Below are 14,963 nucleotides of genomic sequence, written 5' to 3'. Positions count from 1 at the left end.
TTGCCAAGATTCCAGACTAAAAATACATTTGAGATTACTTGCAGTCTATAAAAACAAGTTTGAACAAAGCTAACATTGATTTAATTTGCACTGGATTTCGAAATAAAATTTGGAATTAGTTGAATTGAAGTGGAAAGAACTGAATGTTCTCGAACATTGTACCACTTGTGAGTGATGGATGTTTGGTAAACTATACCACAGAAATGTCAAATGAGATCCTGAAGAACCACACAAGTACAGTACACATCACTTTAAGGTCAGTATTGTTCATTTCTTTTAAAGTACATTTAAAATAAAATCTCATGATGTATCATGGCCTTTTACAAAAGACTCTTTGAAGTTTTAGACATCAATGCATTGCTCACACACAATGACTGACAGAAATCTGGGCAAATGACATCATGAGGCCCAATGAAGCCTGGGCAGTTTTATCAAGTTAAAAATGATAACTGGTGACTCCTAATAAGTGTGTTATTATTACATGATTTGCCTGCCCTGCTAAAAAAACCAATAGACACCATCACAGAAATAATATTGGTTTTATTGGGAATTTTATTGGTTCTAATGGAATATGGCCCAAATCACACTACAGTGTAGTGGTTTTAATGGTAAAAGCTAATAGTTCCTATTGGTATTTTTAATGGAAACCATTAGAAATTTCTGTAATGGTTTTATTGTTTTTTTATTCAGCAGGGTGCTAACAGGGAACTAGGTGTGAAAGATTATTTTTGCAGATTATTTGATTTTAAATGGTATAAAGCAACCTACATGGTGTGTAGGTGTAGGTTGCAAAGTAAAAGTACTGGAAAAAAAGAAAAAGTATATTTTGTAATAGTCATCGTACCGCGTGCGTGCACATTGTCTGAAGACTTCGGAAACAACAGTGGAATGCTCAGCTGTTTCTCCATTTAGTTTCATCATGTCATATACAAGTATATTTAACTGTGGGTCAACCATCTGCCATCTGCGTCTCATATATATATATATATATAAACAAACATTTAAATGATTGTATTTCTATTGTATAGTCGTGTTTGAGGTAAAAGTAGTATTGTTAGACATGGATAAACGGAAATGCTTCAGTTGTCCAGCAGGTGGATGTTGAGGATTATCTTGTGAAACTAAATCGAAGATCTTCAATTAAAATCTATTTTCTGTATTATTTTGGCGTTTGAGTATAAAAGTTATCTTTCAGAATGATAAAAGATTTATCATGTTCGATATAAATTATTATGGTTTCCATTACAAATATTATTAATGAAGCATCTACTGTTTACCATAAAAAAAAAACATTACAAAATTAGTTCATGTAATGTGTTCATGGTCTTGTTCCAGTTGCATTTAATGGTCTAATATTGGTTTCCATTCACCAGATTACATCCCACAAACAGAACAGAACACAACACATTACCAGAAGAGACCAACAAACCATATAAGGTGCTGTGTGTAGATTTTAGCAGCATCTAGCGGTGAGATTGGGAATTGCAGCAACAGCTCACTTTTGTTGCTAGAAGGGATAGAGCAAACTCAGAAATCTCGGCAGATGAGCGCTGTTTCTATCCTAATCCTACTCTCAAACCACCCTAAATCCAACAATACAATGGATCTAGGCCGTTGCTGTATCCCATCTAGCCAGAAACACGGTTTTCATTCTAATAATTTTACGCCTAAACCTAACCCTAAACTCAACATCTCGCGAGATTTCGGTGTTTGCTGTATCCATTTTAGCCAAAACCACAGCTCACCCCTTTCTTTTGTTTGAAACGCATAGAGAAGCTACGGTATCTGCCACAGGACAATCATGTCTTAAAGTTTAGATATCCTTACAGCACTGAAAAAAGAGTTATATATTCACTGATCTATATAAATGACTGGATTGCGCATGACGTCGCAACTGTGAAGCCACCGCGCCGCCATGTTGGTATACCCAAACATTCCATAAAATCAATGGACGCGATCAGATTTTAATGATAAAACATCACTTTACAAGTCTTCGTTTTTATATCTGAAGTTACCCTGTACATTATTACAACACAAACGTCCTAAGCATGTACATAGTTATTTACTGAAAGTTGTACATTTTAGTTTTTAATCAGTTATTACATTCATCTTCATTACAGTATCAGATCAGCAGACAGACCGCAGCATTTAGTATTAATGACAAACGTGCTCATTCTGACATCTATATAAATAATCATACTTTGTACCGTATTTTCATGCAATAATTTGTTACCTAAACTTATTTAGAGAAATAACGCTGACCGTGTAGCTGAATTAAAAACAAACAAACTTTATTTATACCCGTGTCATTAACAGAACGCAGCAGACACACTCACCTTAACGTTTTTTTTATAAATCAATTTTCCTGCCCGATTAAAACATAAACATTGAAAATAACACCAGAATTAACAGTTAATTTACGTACGCATATCCTAAAAATATTCTTGCGTGACTGATACGCTGTAAAGCGGGTGAATTTAAAACATGATTTTGAATGGAAGTCAATAGCCGTTTCTCAATGTCAAGGATACTTCAATGTCACTTCCTTCAGAGGCGAGGCGAGGCTCCTTTTAAGCATTCGGAGAACACGTTAAATGGAACAGGCTAACAAGTGCACGTCATTACGTCATTGCGTGATTGAAAGGTGTGCTTTCGGTGCTGCGCGCATAGGATTGTGGGTGATTTCAGCGCGTGAAGAGCGCGAAGGATACAAATTTGCATCCTTTCCTGTATATGGGATATTTCTCGAACGAAGGACTCAGTCCTTGGCTGAAATTTCGAGGATCCTTGACATTGGAACAGTCCTTCGACGGACGTCGATGACGTAGCATCCTCGAAATTCTAGCTTCCGAGGATCCTTACTTGACATTGAGAAACGGCTACTGACACCCTCTGCCGGTTGGGTATACCAAGATGGCGGGTCGAACTCTGCGCTGGCTTCACCTCACGCTGTTACGTTAAGCGTTCTATGCGCAATCCAGTCATTTATATAAATCAGTGGTCCAAACCCAGCAGGCCAGTTCATATTAATATATGTAAAGCTTTAAATTGTTTGTTCATGTTAGTGGCAGAGGTGGATTAATATCATAGACAGTTCTTTTACTGTCTATATAATATAATAATCTTGCTAAGGTTAATTAATGCACTGAGAACTAACATGAACTTTATTTCTATTAACTAACATTAAAAAAGATTAATAAATACTGTAACAAAATTTATTGCTCATGGTTTGTTCATGTTAAGTAATACATTAACTAATGTTTGTTAAAACGGTTATTTCCTAATTAAACTAAGGCCTAGTCCTGGTTTAAGCTAATCCCTTTCTGGGAAACCATCCCTTAGACTTTCAACAAATACATGAACAAGTTTTTATAAATAAAGTAGACTATTGTAAAGATTTACTATCATAAACAAGTAATTTTGGATAAACAAACAAATAAATATTGAAACATTTGAGCCATGAGAATAATTCAGATCTATGTAGGCCTAACATGGTTATCAGCTGTCCATCTTGACATCAGAGGTATCGATTTACATTTACTTTGTTGCATTTACTTGAGTAAATATTTTTAGTAACTGGTACTTTTAGAGTATATATAAAGAGGGATAATTTAACTTAAGTACATTTCTAGTGTAAAAACTGTACTTTTATTCTGCTACTGTCAAATGGTAATAATTAATAAATATCAATGTAGCCACCTGAGTCCCAGCAATTGATTTTTGTCTTCTGTAGTGAACATGAGTTTCAGACCTCTAAGTCAAGCACAATTTGTTCAAAATTTCAATCCTACTGTTCGGTCAAGAGGACATCCTCTGGGTCTTACGTGGGGAAACAAACTGCAATTTTCACATTTTATGGCAACAAGGGAACTAAGTAATACTTTTCTACAGATTATATATTTGATAATTATCTTTTTTTTCAAAATGTGAGTCTAGACTTAAAATTTAGCAGTATTTCGAAAATGTAGGCTACAACCATAAACTATATAGACATAATATAGAAATAATTGTGAGGCATCCTTCTTAAAAACAGGTTTTAATTCTTGAATAAACCCCAGACCTGAACTCAGCTGAATACCTTTGAAACCTCAAAAGTTTTTAGCCAAACACTCATCATCTAAACCTATCAATGATTTGCACAGAGACGTACTGTATAATCATTTTGGAACTTAAAAATGCACTTCCAAAACTGTTGCAACAAAAATCAAAAATACTTTTTTGAAGTAGTATTATATGGTATAACATTTATATTAGTTTTTAAAGAATTACTGGAATAGATAAACATGTTAATTAGAAGGAGACATCCCAATACTTGTCTAGTGTATTTGCCACAGACAGTGTACCGCAAGCCCTAAAGTGTGCTTCTTTGTAGATGTGACCGATCCATCATTTCCAGCTCCAGTGAGCATCCCTAATCCAGACCCTCATGCAGATGGTTGGAGTTTTGATTTATCTAAAGTAACATACAAGGTGAAAGAGCATTTGTTGACATAATTAAGAAGAAAACAAATGGCATTTAAAGGGACACTTCACCCACTTGCATTAAGCTTTGTATAGTTAGAAACCCATGTTTTTGAATGGTCGTGCATCATTCCCTCTGTTTCCCCTGAGACAGGAGAAATAAAGATTTCAGTGTTGCACTTCCTTCTTTCAATGATGTAAAAACCATCATTTTTCTTCATTGAAAGAAGGAAGTCCAATATCTTTGTTGAGGGGGTGAGACTACAAACTACTAATTTTCTCGGTCAAATAGGCAACAAATTCGAAATTTATGTTACATTTCGACTACAAATATGATCTACTTTTAATAAAGATTAATGTTTCCACGGGTGAAATGGTCCTTTAAATACAACATAACACTGGGTAATAATACTACAATTTCTGTTTAATCCATAGAGCACTCATTTTCACTCTTGAGCATGGTGTGACCTGCAAGGTCGAATGCAGTGTAAGTTAAAAAAGTAAAAACTAAATGTACTTATTTTGACAAAACACATGATGCACATGCTATGGTTCACATGAAGCAACAAACACATTTTTGAAAACACGAGTAACACACATGACACTCCGAACACATATTTTGAATTTGCACCCCTTGAATGAGGAGTCACGAGCCGCCACTGTTATAGGTATATTTAAATGTTGTACAATATACATAAACTAAACTGGTGGACCTGTCATTATTACGATAAATATCGTCAATGTGTTTTAAAGTTATTATAAGTAAAGTGATACTTACTGTTCAGTGCACTGATGTCAGGGTAACAATTTAACAAGTTTATTGTTAAATTGTTACCCCTGCCCCCATTAAATATCTTTGTCACATCATTTATAAGTGTTTGAGAAACATATTTCTTGCAATTATCACTCAAATGTGGTGATGATGTATAGTATATTCTGTTTATGTCCAGTCTTGTTCAAAATAATAGCAGTACAATGTGACTAACCAGAATAATCAAGGTTTTTAGTATATTTTTTTATTGCTACGTGGCAAACAAGTTACCAGTAGGTTCAGTAGATTTTCAGAAAACAAATGAGACCCAGCATTCATGATATGCACGCTCTTGAGGCTGTGCAATTGGGCAATTAGTTGAATTAGTTGAGAGAGGTGTGTTCAAAAAAAATAGCAGTGTGGCATTCAATCACTGAGGTCATCAATTTTGTGAAGAAACAGGTGTGAATCAGGTGGCCCCTATTTAAGGATGAAGCCAACACTTGTTGAACATGCATTTGAAAGCAGAGGAAAATGTGTCGTTCAAGACATTGTTCAGAAGAACAGTGTACTTTGATTAAAAATTTGATTGGAGAGGGGAAAACCTATAAAGAGGTGCAAAAAATGATAGGCTGTTCAGCTAAAATTATCTCCAATGCCTTAAAATGGAGAGCAAAACCAGAGAGACGTGGAAGAAAACGGAAGACAACCATCAAAATGTATAGAAGAATAACCAGAATGGCAAAGGCTCAATCAATGATCACCTCCAGGATGATCAAAGACAGTCTGGAGTTACCTGTAAGTACTGTGACAGTTAGAAGACGTCTGTGTGAAGCTAATCTATTTTCAAGAATCCCCCACAAAGTCCCTCTGTTAAAAAAAAGGCATGTGCAGAAGAGGTTACAATTTGCCAAAGAACACATCAACTGGCCTAAAGAAAAATGGAGGAACATTTTGTGGACTGATGAGAGTAAAATTGTTCTTTTTGGATCCAAGGGCCACAGGCAGTTTGTGAGACGACCCCCAAACTCTGAATTCAAGCCACAGTACACAGTGAAGACAGTGAAGCATGGAGGTGCAAGCATCATGATATGGGCATGTTTCTCCTACTATGGTGTTGGGCCTATTTATCGCATACCAGGGATCATGGATCAGTTTGCATATGTTAAAATACTTGAAGAGGTCATGTTGCCCTATGCTGAAGAGGACATGCCCTTGAAATGGTTGTTTCAACAAGACAATGACACAAAACACACTAGTAAACGGGCAAAGTCTTGGTTCCAAACCAACAAAATTAATGTTATGGAGTGGCCAGCCCAATCTCAATCCCAATCCTTAATCCAATTGAGAATTTGTGGGGTGATATCAAAAATGCTGTTTCTGAAGCAAAACCAAGAAATGTGAATGAATTGTGGAATGTTGTTAAAGAATCATGGAGTGGAAGTTAAGCTGAGAGGTGCCACAAGTTGGTTGACTCCATGCCACACAGATGTCAAGCAGTTTTAAAAAACTGTGGTCATACAACTAAATATTAGTTTAGTGATTCACAGGATTGCTAAATCCCAGAAAAAAAATTGTTTGTACAAAATAGTTTTGAGTTTGTACAGTCAAAGGTAGACACTGCTATTTTTTTGAACACACCCCTTTCAACTAATTGCCCAATTGCACAGCCTTAAGAGCGTGCATATCATGAATGCTGGGTCTTGTTTGTTTTCTGAGAATCTACTGAACCTACTGGTAACTTGTTTGCCACGTAGCAATAAAAAATATACTAAAAACCTTGATTATTCTGGTTAGTCACATTGTACTGCTATTATTTTGAACAATACTGTATGTACTGTATTCTATATACAGTACCAGTCAAACATTTGAACTTACTTCCAGTGTCCAAACCTTTGACTGTATACAGCACTATACTGTGGTATATGTGTACTGTACTGTCCTATAATTTACACATAAAGAATTTCGGTCTATATATCAATATCTGCCTTTTTTACTTCCTAATATCTGTATCGGCATCGCCCCCCCAAAAAAAAAACCTCATTGGTTGGGCTTTAGTTATGTTTAAAAGTTATATATAAAAACAACTAAATAACATCACAAAAATAGACAAAAATACTTTTTTATTTAGAATGTTTTATTAATCTCTTTTTTGGTAATTTTTCAGTATCTAAACAACCATCGCTGGATGTTGAACATGGAAGGTCAGGTTGTGTGTGAAAGAGAGCAGCCCAACTTTATCTCTGATCTTGAAGCGCTGATTGCCTCATTCTACAATTTTAACCTCCAGTATCAGGAAGAGTTGGCATACACCTTTGAGTTTGTTCAGAGGTTTGCCATTCATATGTTTTTTACATTTATATTTATTTACAAAGGTTAAATACAGTTTATTGATAACTTATCACATATTTTACATTATCAACGTCTTCAATAAACACATTAAATGGGTCACTTATATATAGTTACCAAGGTTTGGATTGAATCCCCACAATGCTTTTTTGTGAAAAGCTGAATTTGCTCTACATAAGCTGGGTGTCTAAAGAAGACAATATCATTAATAAATGGGTGATTTATGAAAATAAAATCACACCTGAAAGATTTGCATGTGCAGGATACAATTTGCGTGAGTGTACATGACATTACAAGTGTAAAAAGGTGTAAATTAAGTTGCAAGCAGAAGTTTTGCAACATTGTACAGTGTAATCGTAAGTGTGGGTCATGTCTTGTAAAACTGAAACTTTATTTTAAAGCTAAATAAGTATGAACTGTATTCATCTGACCTCATCTTAATCTAATATAAAATATTTAGGACACATTTAGTTGTGATAAAGTTGTGATCCAGTGCACAATAAAGATCAGATTTTTTTTCTACAAATTCTGATTTGGGCATTAACAACATGAAGTAAAAAAGGCATTTTGGATTTATATTTTGATATACTATGCTTAATAATTGTTTAATGTGGGTTGCAGCCCTAACATTCAGATTTCCGTTTTGACTAGAAAGTTCTTTTAACAGACCATTGATCTTCCCCAGTTACTTCTGTTTACACCAAATAATACAATTAAATTGCACAATTAATGAATAAATATTTAATAATTACTGTGTAAGTAAGAAGACAACATCCAAAAGTTCATCAAACTTTTATTTTTAATATGCAGCCTTGGCTGAGCACCTGAAAGTATACACAAGTTTGTTATTTTTTTATAGCAGAATATAGTTTAAGGTGGAAAGTTTGGTTTGTTTTCAAGTTTTGTCAGTGAAATGCAATGTATTTTGTGTTAAAATAAATAAAAGTGACAACACAAGTTGTGTAAAAGTAACACGAAGTGTGTTGTTCCAAAAATAACACTGATTGTGTTGTGTTTAACACATTCGTTTAGACATCAAAATAATAGTAATTTTTGTTTTTTGTATTTTTCCCTCCTGGCTTTCATTTTTTTTTCCTTCTTTTTTTTTGCATAATTTTAAAATAAATATTTTAAAACCTTTCCATTCTTTGAAAGTTATAAGAGCATTGTTTATGTTCTGATAATTCTTAAAGGAACAGTATAGGATTCTGGCCAAAACTGGTATTGCAATCACAAAACTTGTGGCTAAAACTGGTACTGCAATCACCCAACTGGTGGCCAATACACAAAATGACAACATAAACATCAGTTGAGGGCTGCAACTCCACTTTTTAAATGACAATATCCTGTCCAGACCACTGTTGTCAGTGTTATAAGTATTTGAAATGAAAATGTTTTGTTAATGTCTAGTGACATATCAGAGCTATTTTATGATTAATTGATATAAATTTCTTACATACTGTTCCTTGAACTGTTCTGTTAACTGTCAAGTGCATTTATTTCATACAGCTGACATTTCAGCAAACATGTTTATATAAGGCAGTTTTATGGTTTTTGCCTGTAAAAAATAAACATTTTAAATTTTGTATGTGTGTATTATGTATTTACTTTCCATTTGAGACTTTTAATAAAAACAATATTTACAATTTATTGCAATAACACATGTAATGACTCATTTATAATTAAGTGGCATATCAGTAGAATACAGAACTTGGTTTATAGTTTTGTAAAAATACAGTAATTTGCTGGCATTACAGCTGCCATTATGTAAATTTACAGTGTAAAGTTTTATAGAACATACTGTAAAAAATAAATTGCAGCATGATACTGTATCTGGTAATTACAGGTCAAGTCTGTAAAAGTTGTCTACAGTTGTAAAAATACAGAATGTGGCTGGCAACCCAATTTACAAGGAAAAGTTTAACAGGGAGAAGACGGCCACATACTCTGCACCCCTATACATACACACACTAATAAACTAATTAAGTCACACACTCTTTCAGATGTCTGCGTTCTGGTGGCTTGCGGTGGCTTCATCATCAGCACCACAAGAGCAGCAGAGTCGTTGGCAACCTTCAGAAATCGACTGAAGACACATCACTTTTATTTATACCTGAGCCTGCATTGCTACCACTTACTTTTTCTCTCATTCTGTTCTTTCATAATGTTTCCTTTATATAAAAAATAACCATGTACTGGGTTAGGTTAACCGAGACAAGATTCAGAGCAATTATGTACTGCTGCCCTTTTGTTGATGTGATTGCTTCTACATCATTTGTAAATCGCTTTGGATTAAACCGTCTGCTAAATGTAAATGTACTTATTACTACTAGCCAAAAGTAATTAGTTACACTACTAGTTATATTACTTTTCAATTGCACACCCCACCATAAAAGTTTTGTGAGTCTGTGAATCCATGAAAGTTGCAGATAAATGAAGAGTACAACAGCCTCAAACTATTTGTTAAACAAGTTATGTAATGTAATAAAGCAGTAACATATACACCAAAATTTGCAACAGGCTCAAGCAGGTGCCAATTAAACATGTAACTAGCAACTAGCCCTTTTTGGATGGTACTGTAATGTATCTGTTTTTTAGTAAATCATTACACTACCAGTTACCAGGGAAAGTAATATTATTAAAGTAACTAGTTACTAGTTTCTGCCCAACACTGTGAACCTTAATCCATTTTCTATGTTTTAAACTTTGTGAATGGATTTGGGGAATGTTTAGCCCACACTAATTTAAGCCACTAATATGAAAACAATACACAGTCACTATTTGCTTTCGGATGATAATTAGGGTTTATTTTATAAGAATTATACAGTAAGAGATAAATGTTACTGAATGTTAAAAATAAAAGAATCTTACAGTTAACAACAACAAGTAATTACAATACAAACATAACCTATAGAAAACACTTCATATACAGTAAAGACAGTACCAAATACTGCAGTGATGATTAAAATTATGTTACATGTTACATATGGCTAATATTTATGTTTTTACATCATAGGCCTAGCTTTGGGTCGAAGGAGATTTTAAAGGGGAATATGTTTATAGACAAGTTTCAGTTTTTTAACACTGAACAAAATATTAATATTAATTAATATTGGAAGAAAATACAACCAACAGAAAATGTAGAATTGAATCAAAATGTAAAATAAATATTAACTAAAAAAAAATTAAAACAAGAGTGAGTGCTTCTGGACCAGTGTTGTTTACATCTGGCAAAATGGTCTATAGTTTTTCCTCTGTATAATGTTAATAGATCTATCTTGATGTCTATTTTGTGCTTATTATGTTTTTAACAAAATTGTATACTTTTTTTGTCTATTTAATGGGTTAAATATTCTGTTTGACGTTTTAAACTATTTCTATGGCGCAGAGGGTGATGTCACAGTAGAAGTGACGCTAATGGAACTGTGTGTTGTGTGTGTGTGATTATTTCGTCACTGCAAGAGGGCTATATAAGACCGCGCGAATTCGAGAAAATTTGTGGGTTTACAGTTAGGAGTTATACAGAGTGAGAATTTGAAGTTGGCGTGTTTTTTGGTCTGTTTTTGGCTTGATATTTGTGTGTTTTGGGCGTGTTATTTGTGTTTTTGGGCGTTTGTTCTTCTGCGTGTTTTGGTGGTGTTTGGTGTGTTTTGTTTTGTTTTTGTGTGTTTGGTATCTTCTTCATGAGGATATATAGAAGGCCAAAAAAGTCCGCTGCGGTTAGCCGGCCATTCTTTGGCTGGCTAATCGCGCGGGTTTTTTTGGCCATGTACAATTGGCTGGTCTCTTTCTTGGGACGCCAGCCTAGTACCGAGCCATACTGCCGGGACCATAGCGGTGAACCGGAGGTCCACCGCGGACAATTCAGGAGGCGTCCTCGGATGCCAGCTGTGGAGCCCGCGGTGATGCCGGTTCACCGTATTTCGGACACCGCGAGAGAGACCTGTAAGTAAACCCATTTCTTCTGTTATTAACTATAGAGTCAAATGAGATGTGTTTATTATATTTGTGTTAATCAGAGTTTGACATGAACTGTGTAAGTGAGTCAGTATCTGTAACTAAAAAGTCGTTTAAAGTGTAAAACTCAGTTATCGTTTTGCTACTATACTAACGTTAACTTAAAAACTTGACAGTTACTTTAAAACCATGGGTAACGCTTCATATTAAGACCCGCAATGTACCGGGTAATTAAACATCATTTACAACGTACCTATTTGTAACAACAGAGTACCTTTATAGTACACAATACTTGTAGGTATAAGGGAACAATATGATACGTTTGGGGTAATAAGGTGGTAAAATATGGAAAATTATAAATTATTTATACTTGAAGTATTTTACCCTTACAAAAAGTCCTGTGTTAATCCTGTGATACTGCTTCGGTACAACAAGAAACTACCACACAAAAAATGATTGGAGCTAAATATGACAGGATTACCACAGCACTTTTTTGTTGTATTGTATCACACGAATTTACCATTAGATGCCATATGTGGTTTTTCTGTTGTATTGTGTGGTAAAACCAAAGCTTTTGGACAGAGTTAAATACCACAGGATTACCACAGAACATTTTTTGTAACTATTGTAATATTACTTGGTATGTATGACTAAGGGGCGATATTATTATAAATCAGCTGGACTTTTGCTATTTAAATCATATCAGTAATATAGGCTACTAAAAAGTGATGTGCTGTTATATTTTATTTGACGACGTGGCTCGTAGACATCGACTGTATACAATATACTTTCTTCAGGTAAGTAGGGAATAAGAAAAATGTACAAAAAAATTATTAAATAATTTATACATCATTTCCCCAGATATTTGCCTAAGTCGTACATACCATGTAATATTACAATAGGTACACTGTAGTTATAAAATACTTTTAAATAATTTATAAAGTATAAATAATTGATAATTTTCCATATTCTTACCACCCTATTACCCCAAAATAAATCTATTGTTACCTTATACCTACAAGTATGTACTTTAAAGTTACTCTGTTGTTACAAATAGCTATGCTTAATTATGCCGTACATTGCGGGTCGTAATATAAAGCGTTACCAAACTCCGTTGTTAATGTTGTTGACATTGCATGTTCTTCTCACACCTGACTTAATCTCAAATGGACACTTCTGGACAATATACTGGAAGAAAGAATGATCTTGTTGTTCTCCTTAACTCTTATACTGTAAAACTCATAAAATGCTTTTCATATACAGGTCCAGTGTTAAAAGCCCAGAAACCTGTTTTGAAGTTTTCTGCGGCTTCAAACAAAGGCGGTCTCAGTAAAGGGTAAGATAAAACATTCACAGTAAATAATATAAAGAATCAGTTGAAATGCATGAACTTGTTAATGCAGGGGTACCCAAACTCTGTCCTGTGGGGCGGTTGTCCTACAGGGTTTAGCTCCAACTCGCCTCAGCTTGCCTGGCAGTTTCTAGTATGCTTAGTAAGATGTGTTTGATTAGGGTTGGAGCTAAACTCTGCAGGACACCCACCGAATTTGGGTACCCCTGTGTTATAATGTCAGTTGGCTTGTAATGATTCAGATGAGTGCTGAAGGAAACATTTGTCTATTGGTCTATTAGAAGGCACTAAATTCATCAGAGAATATTGCAATGTTTCCTTTTAACATTTGTAATTTCATGTTTTAAACAAAAAAATATGTTTAGCTGTAAATAAAAAATGACATTGTACTTGAGTGTTTGCACAAACAGATTTTATTACATGTTTTATTTGTATTTATAGACCTTCTATGAGCTATCCAGGATCCCTGGGACTAACTCCTCACAAGCGTCCCACTTGTACTTCACAGGTTAGAGTTTTACCAGAGCCCTTATCATAACTAGTGCCAAGTTACAAAGAAATTGAATGTGCATGTATTAATTCTCTGTTTTCTGCATTTCCAGCCAAGTGGGACAAAGCTAGTTGAGGAGTTCCCTCCAGGAGGTCCGTTGGATGCTCGAGAAGGTCCTTTGTTGTCTCGCGGTTTGTCCACCCACCAAAGTAAGTTTGAAATGTTCTAATACATATTTATTAAGATTCGATGGATTCACAATTGTTCTTTAACTTGTAATTTTTATTCTTGCTTATCAGGGTTTGCCCAGCCGAGTGGTCGAAGGCCAGGCCCGGGCAGGATTCAGTCTGCGAAAATCTCGCAGGTTTAAATTTGATCATAACTAGTTCAATTTTAAGTTAAAAAGTAGTTTAATGATCATTTGTTAATTCTCAGTTTGTTATTTTTCCTGCAGACTGTAACTGTGACATATGAGGAGGTGGATGCGAGCTTTAGGCAGAGATCTAATGCTCCGTGAGTTCAGCTATTAACCTTTTGTTATACTTAATCATTTATAATATTTGTTTTAGCCATGTTTATGTAAATATGGTAACAGCAATTGGGTAGTCCCTGAATATTTTTATATTTATTTATATAGACCAGTACGCCCCCTCATATGTCCGGTACCTGCCCGGGTTACCAGACGACCCATGGCCGCTCGTCCGCCCGTCCGGTCCTCAGAGGACATCTGTAAGTTATTAAAAAATTCATTTAAATTTCAATCAGTTTTTTCTTATATGCACATTTGTTCTTAAAATCGTAACTTTTAGTCTTACTGACATTATTTTTATTCTTGCTTATCAGGTTTAGCTCAGCCTGAGATTGTGGCCGCGGGTGAGACCGGCAGAGGGCCGGCAGAGGGCCAGCAGGGGGCAGGTCGCGCACGCTCCTCTGGGGGCCGCGCCCGCTCCTCTGGCGGTCCTGGCCCTCAGCCGGTCGTGCCGTCGGCCGTCCCTCAGCGGGTGCTGCCGTCGGCCGGTCCTTTGCCGGTCCTGCCGACGGCCGCTCCGTTGATGGTCCTGCCGACGGCCACTGCGACCCGCGGCCAATCTTGTGAAGGCCCCACTAGTGCCCGGGTTACCAGACGACCCATGGCCGCTCGTCCGCCCGTCCGGTCCTCAGAGGACATCTGTAAGTTATTAAAAAATTCATTTAAATTTCAATCAATTTTTCTTATATGCACAATTGTTCTTAAAATCGTATCTTTTAGTCTTACTAACATTATTTTTATTCTTGCTTATCAGGTTTAGCTCAGCCTGAGATTGTGGCCGCGGGTGCGACTGGCAGAGGGCCAGCAGAGGGCCGGCAGAGGGCAGGTCGCGCATGCTCCTCTGGGGGCCGCGCCCGCTCCTCTGGGGGCCGCGCCCGCTCCTGTGAGGGTCGCGCCCACTCCTCTGGCGGTCCTGGCCCTCAGCCGGTCGTGCAGTCGGCCGGCCCTCAGCGGGTTCTGCCGTCAGGGGGTCCTTTGCCGGTCCTGCCGACGGCCGCTCCGTTGATGGTCCCGCCGACGGCCACTGCGACCCGCGGCCGATCTTGTGAAGGCCCCACTAGTGCCCGGGTTACCA

The 14,963-nt window shown here is 36.2% G+C and overlaps 1 protein-coding gene across 1 annotated transcript; it reads left to right on the top strand.

Annotated features, from left to right (window-relative positions):
• Positions 1 to 9,684: 9,684 nt before the first annotated feature.
• LOC129417095 (uncharacterized) lies at positions 9,685 to 14,894 on the top strand. The gene is made up of 10 exons (XM_073870026.1): positions 9,685 to 11,506; positions 12,782 to 12,854; positions 13,311 to 13,377; positions 13,472 to 13,568; positions 13,659 to 13,723; positions 13,814 to 13,872; positions 13,997 to 14,088; positions 14,203 to 14,529; positions 14,643 to 14,703; positions 14,813 to 14,894. Exons 1-10 carry the CDS (start codon positions 11,245 to 11,247, stop codon positions 14,892 to 14,894), a joined length of 1,185 nt encoding a protein of 394 aa, XP_073726127.1. The 5' UTR covers positions 9,685 to 11,244.
• Positions 14,895 to 14,963: the final 69 nt, after the last annotated feature.

This window comes from Misgurnus anguillicaudatus, chromosome 7 (assembly GCF_027580225.2).
Source record: "Misgurnus anguillicaudatus chromosome 7, ASM2758022v2, whole genome shotgun sequence".
Lineage (NCBI taxonomy): Eukaryota > Metazoa > Chordata > Actinopteri > Cypriniformes > Cobitidae > Misgurnus > Misgurnus anguillicaudatus.
Note: the sequence above shows the minus strand (reverse complement) of the source record. Positions and strands in the feature narration are given on the sequence as shown.

Excerpts from the sequence above, each read along its gene's own strand:
- LOC129417095 (XM_073870026.1), top strand. The coding sequence starts at position 11,245 with ATGAGGATATATAGAAGGCCAAAAAAGTCCGCTGCGGTTAGCCGGCCA. Across the intron at positions 14,530-14,642 it reads CCGGTCCTCAGAGGACATCT|GTTTAGCTCAGCCTGAGATT; the intron begins GTAAGTTATTAA and ends CTTGCTTATCAG. Across the intron at positions 14,704-14,812 it reads AGAGGGCCAGCAGAGGGCCG|CCGGTCGTGCAGTCGGCCGG; the intron begins GCAGAGGGCAGG and ends CCTGGCCCTCAG.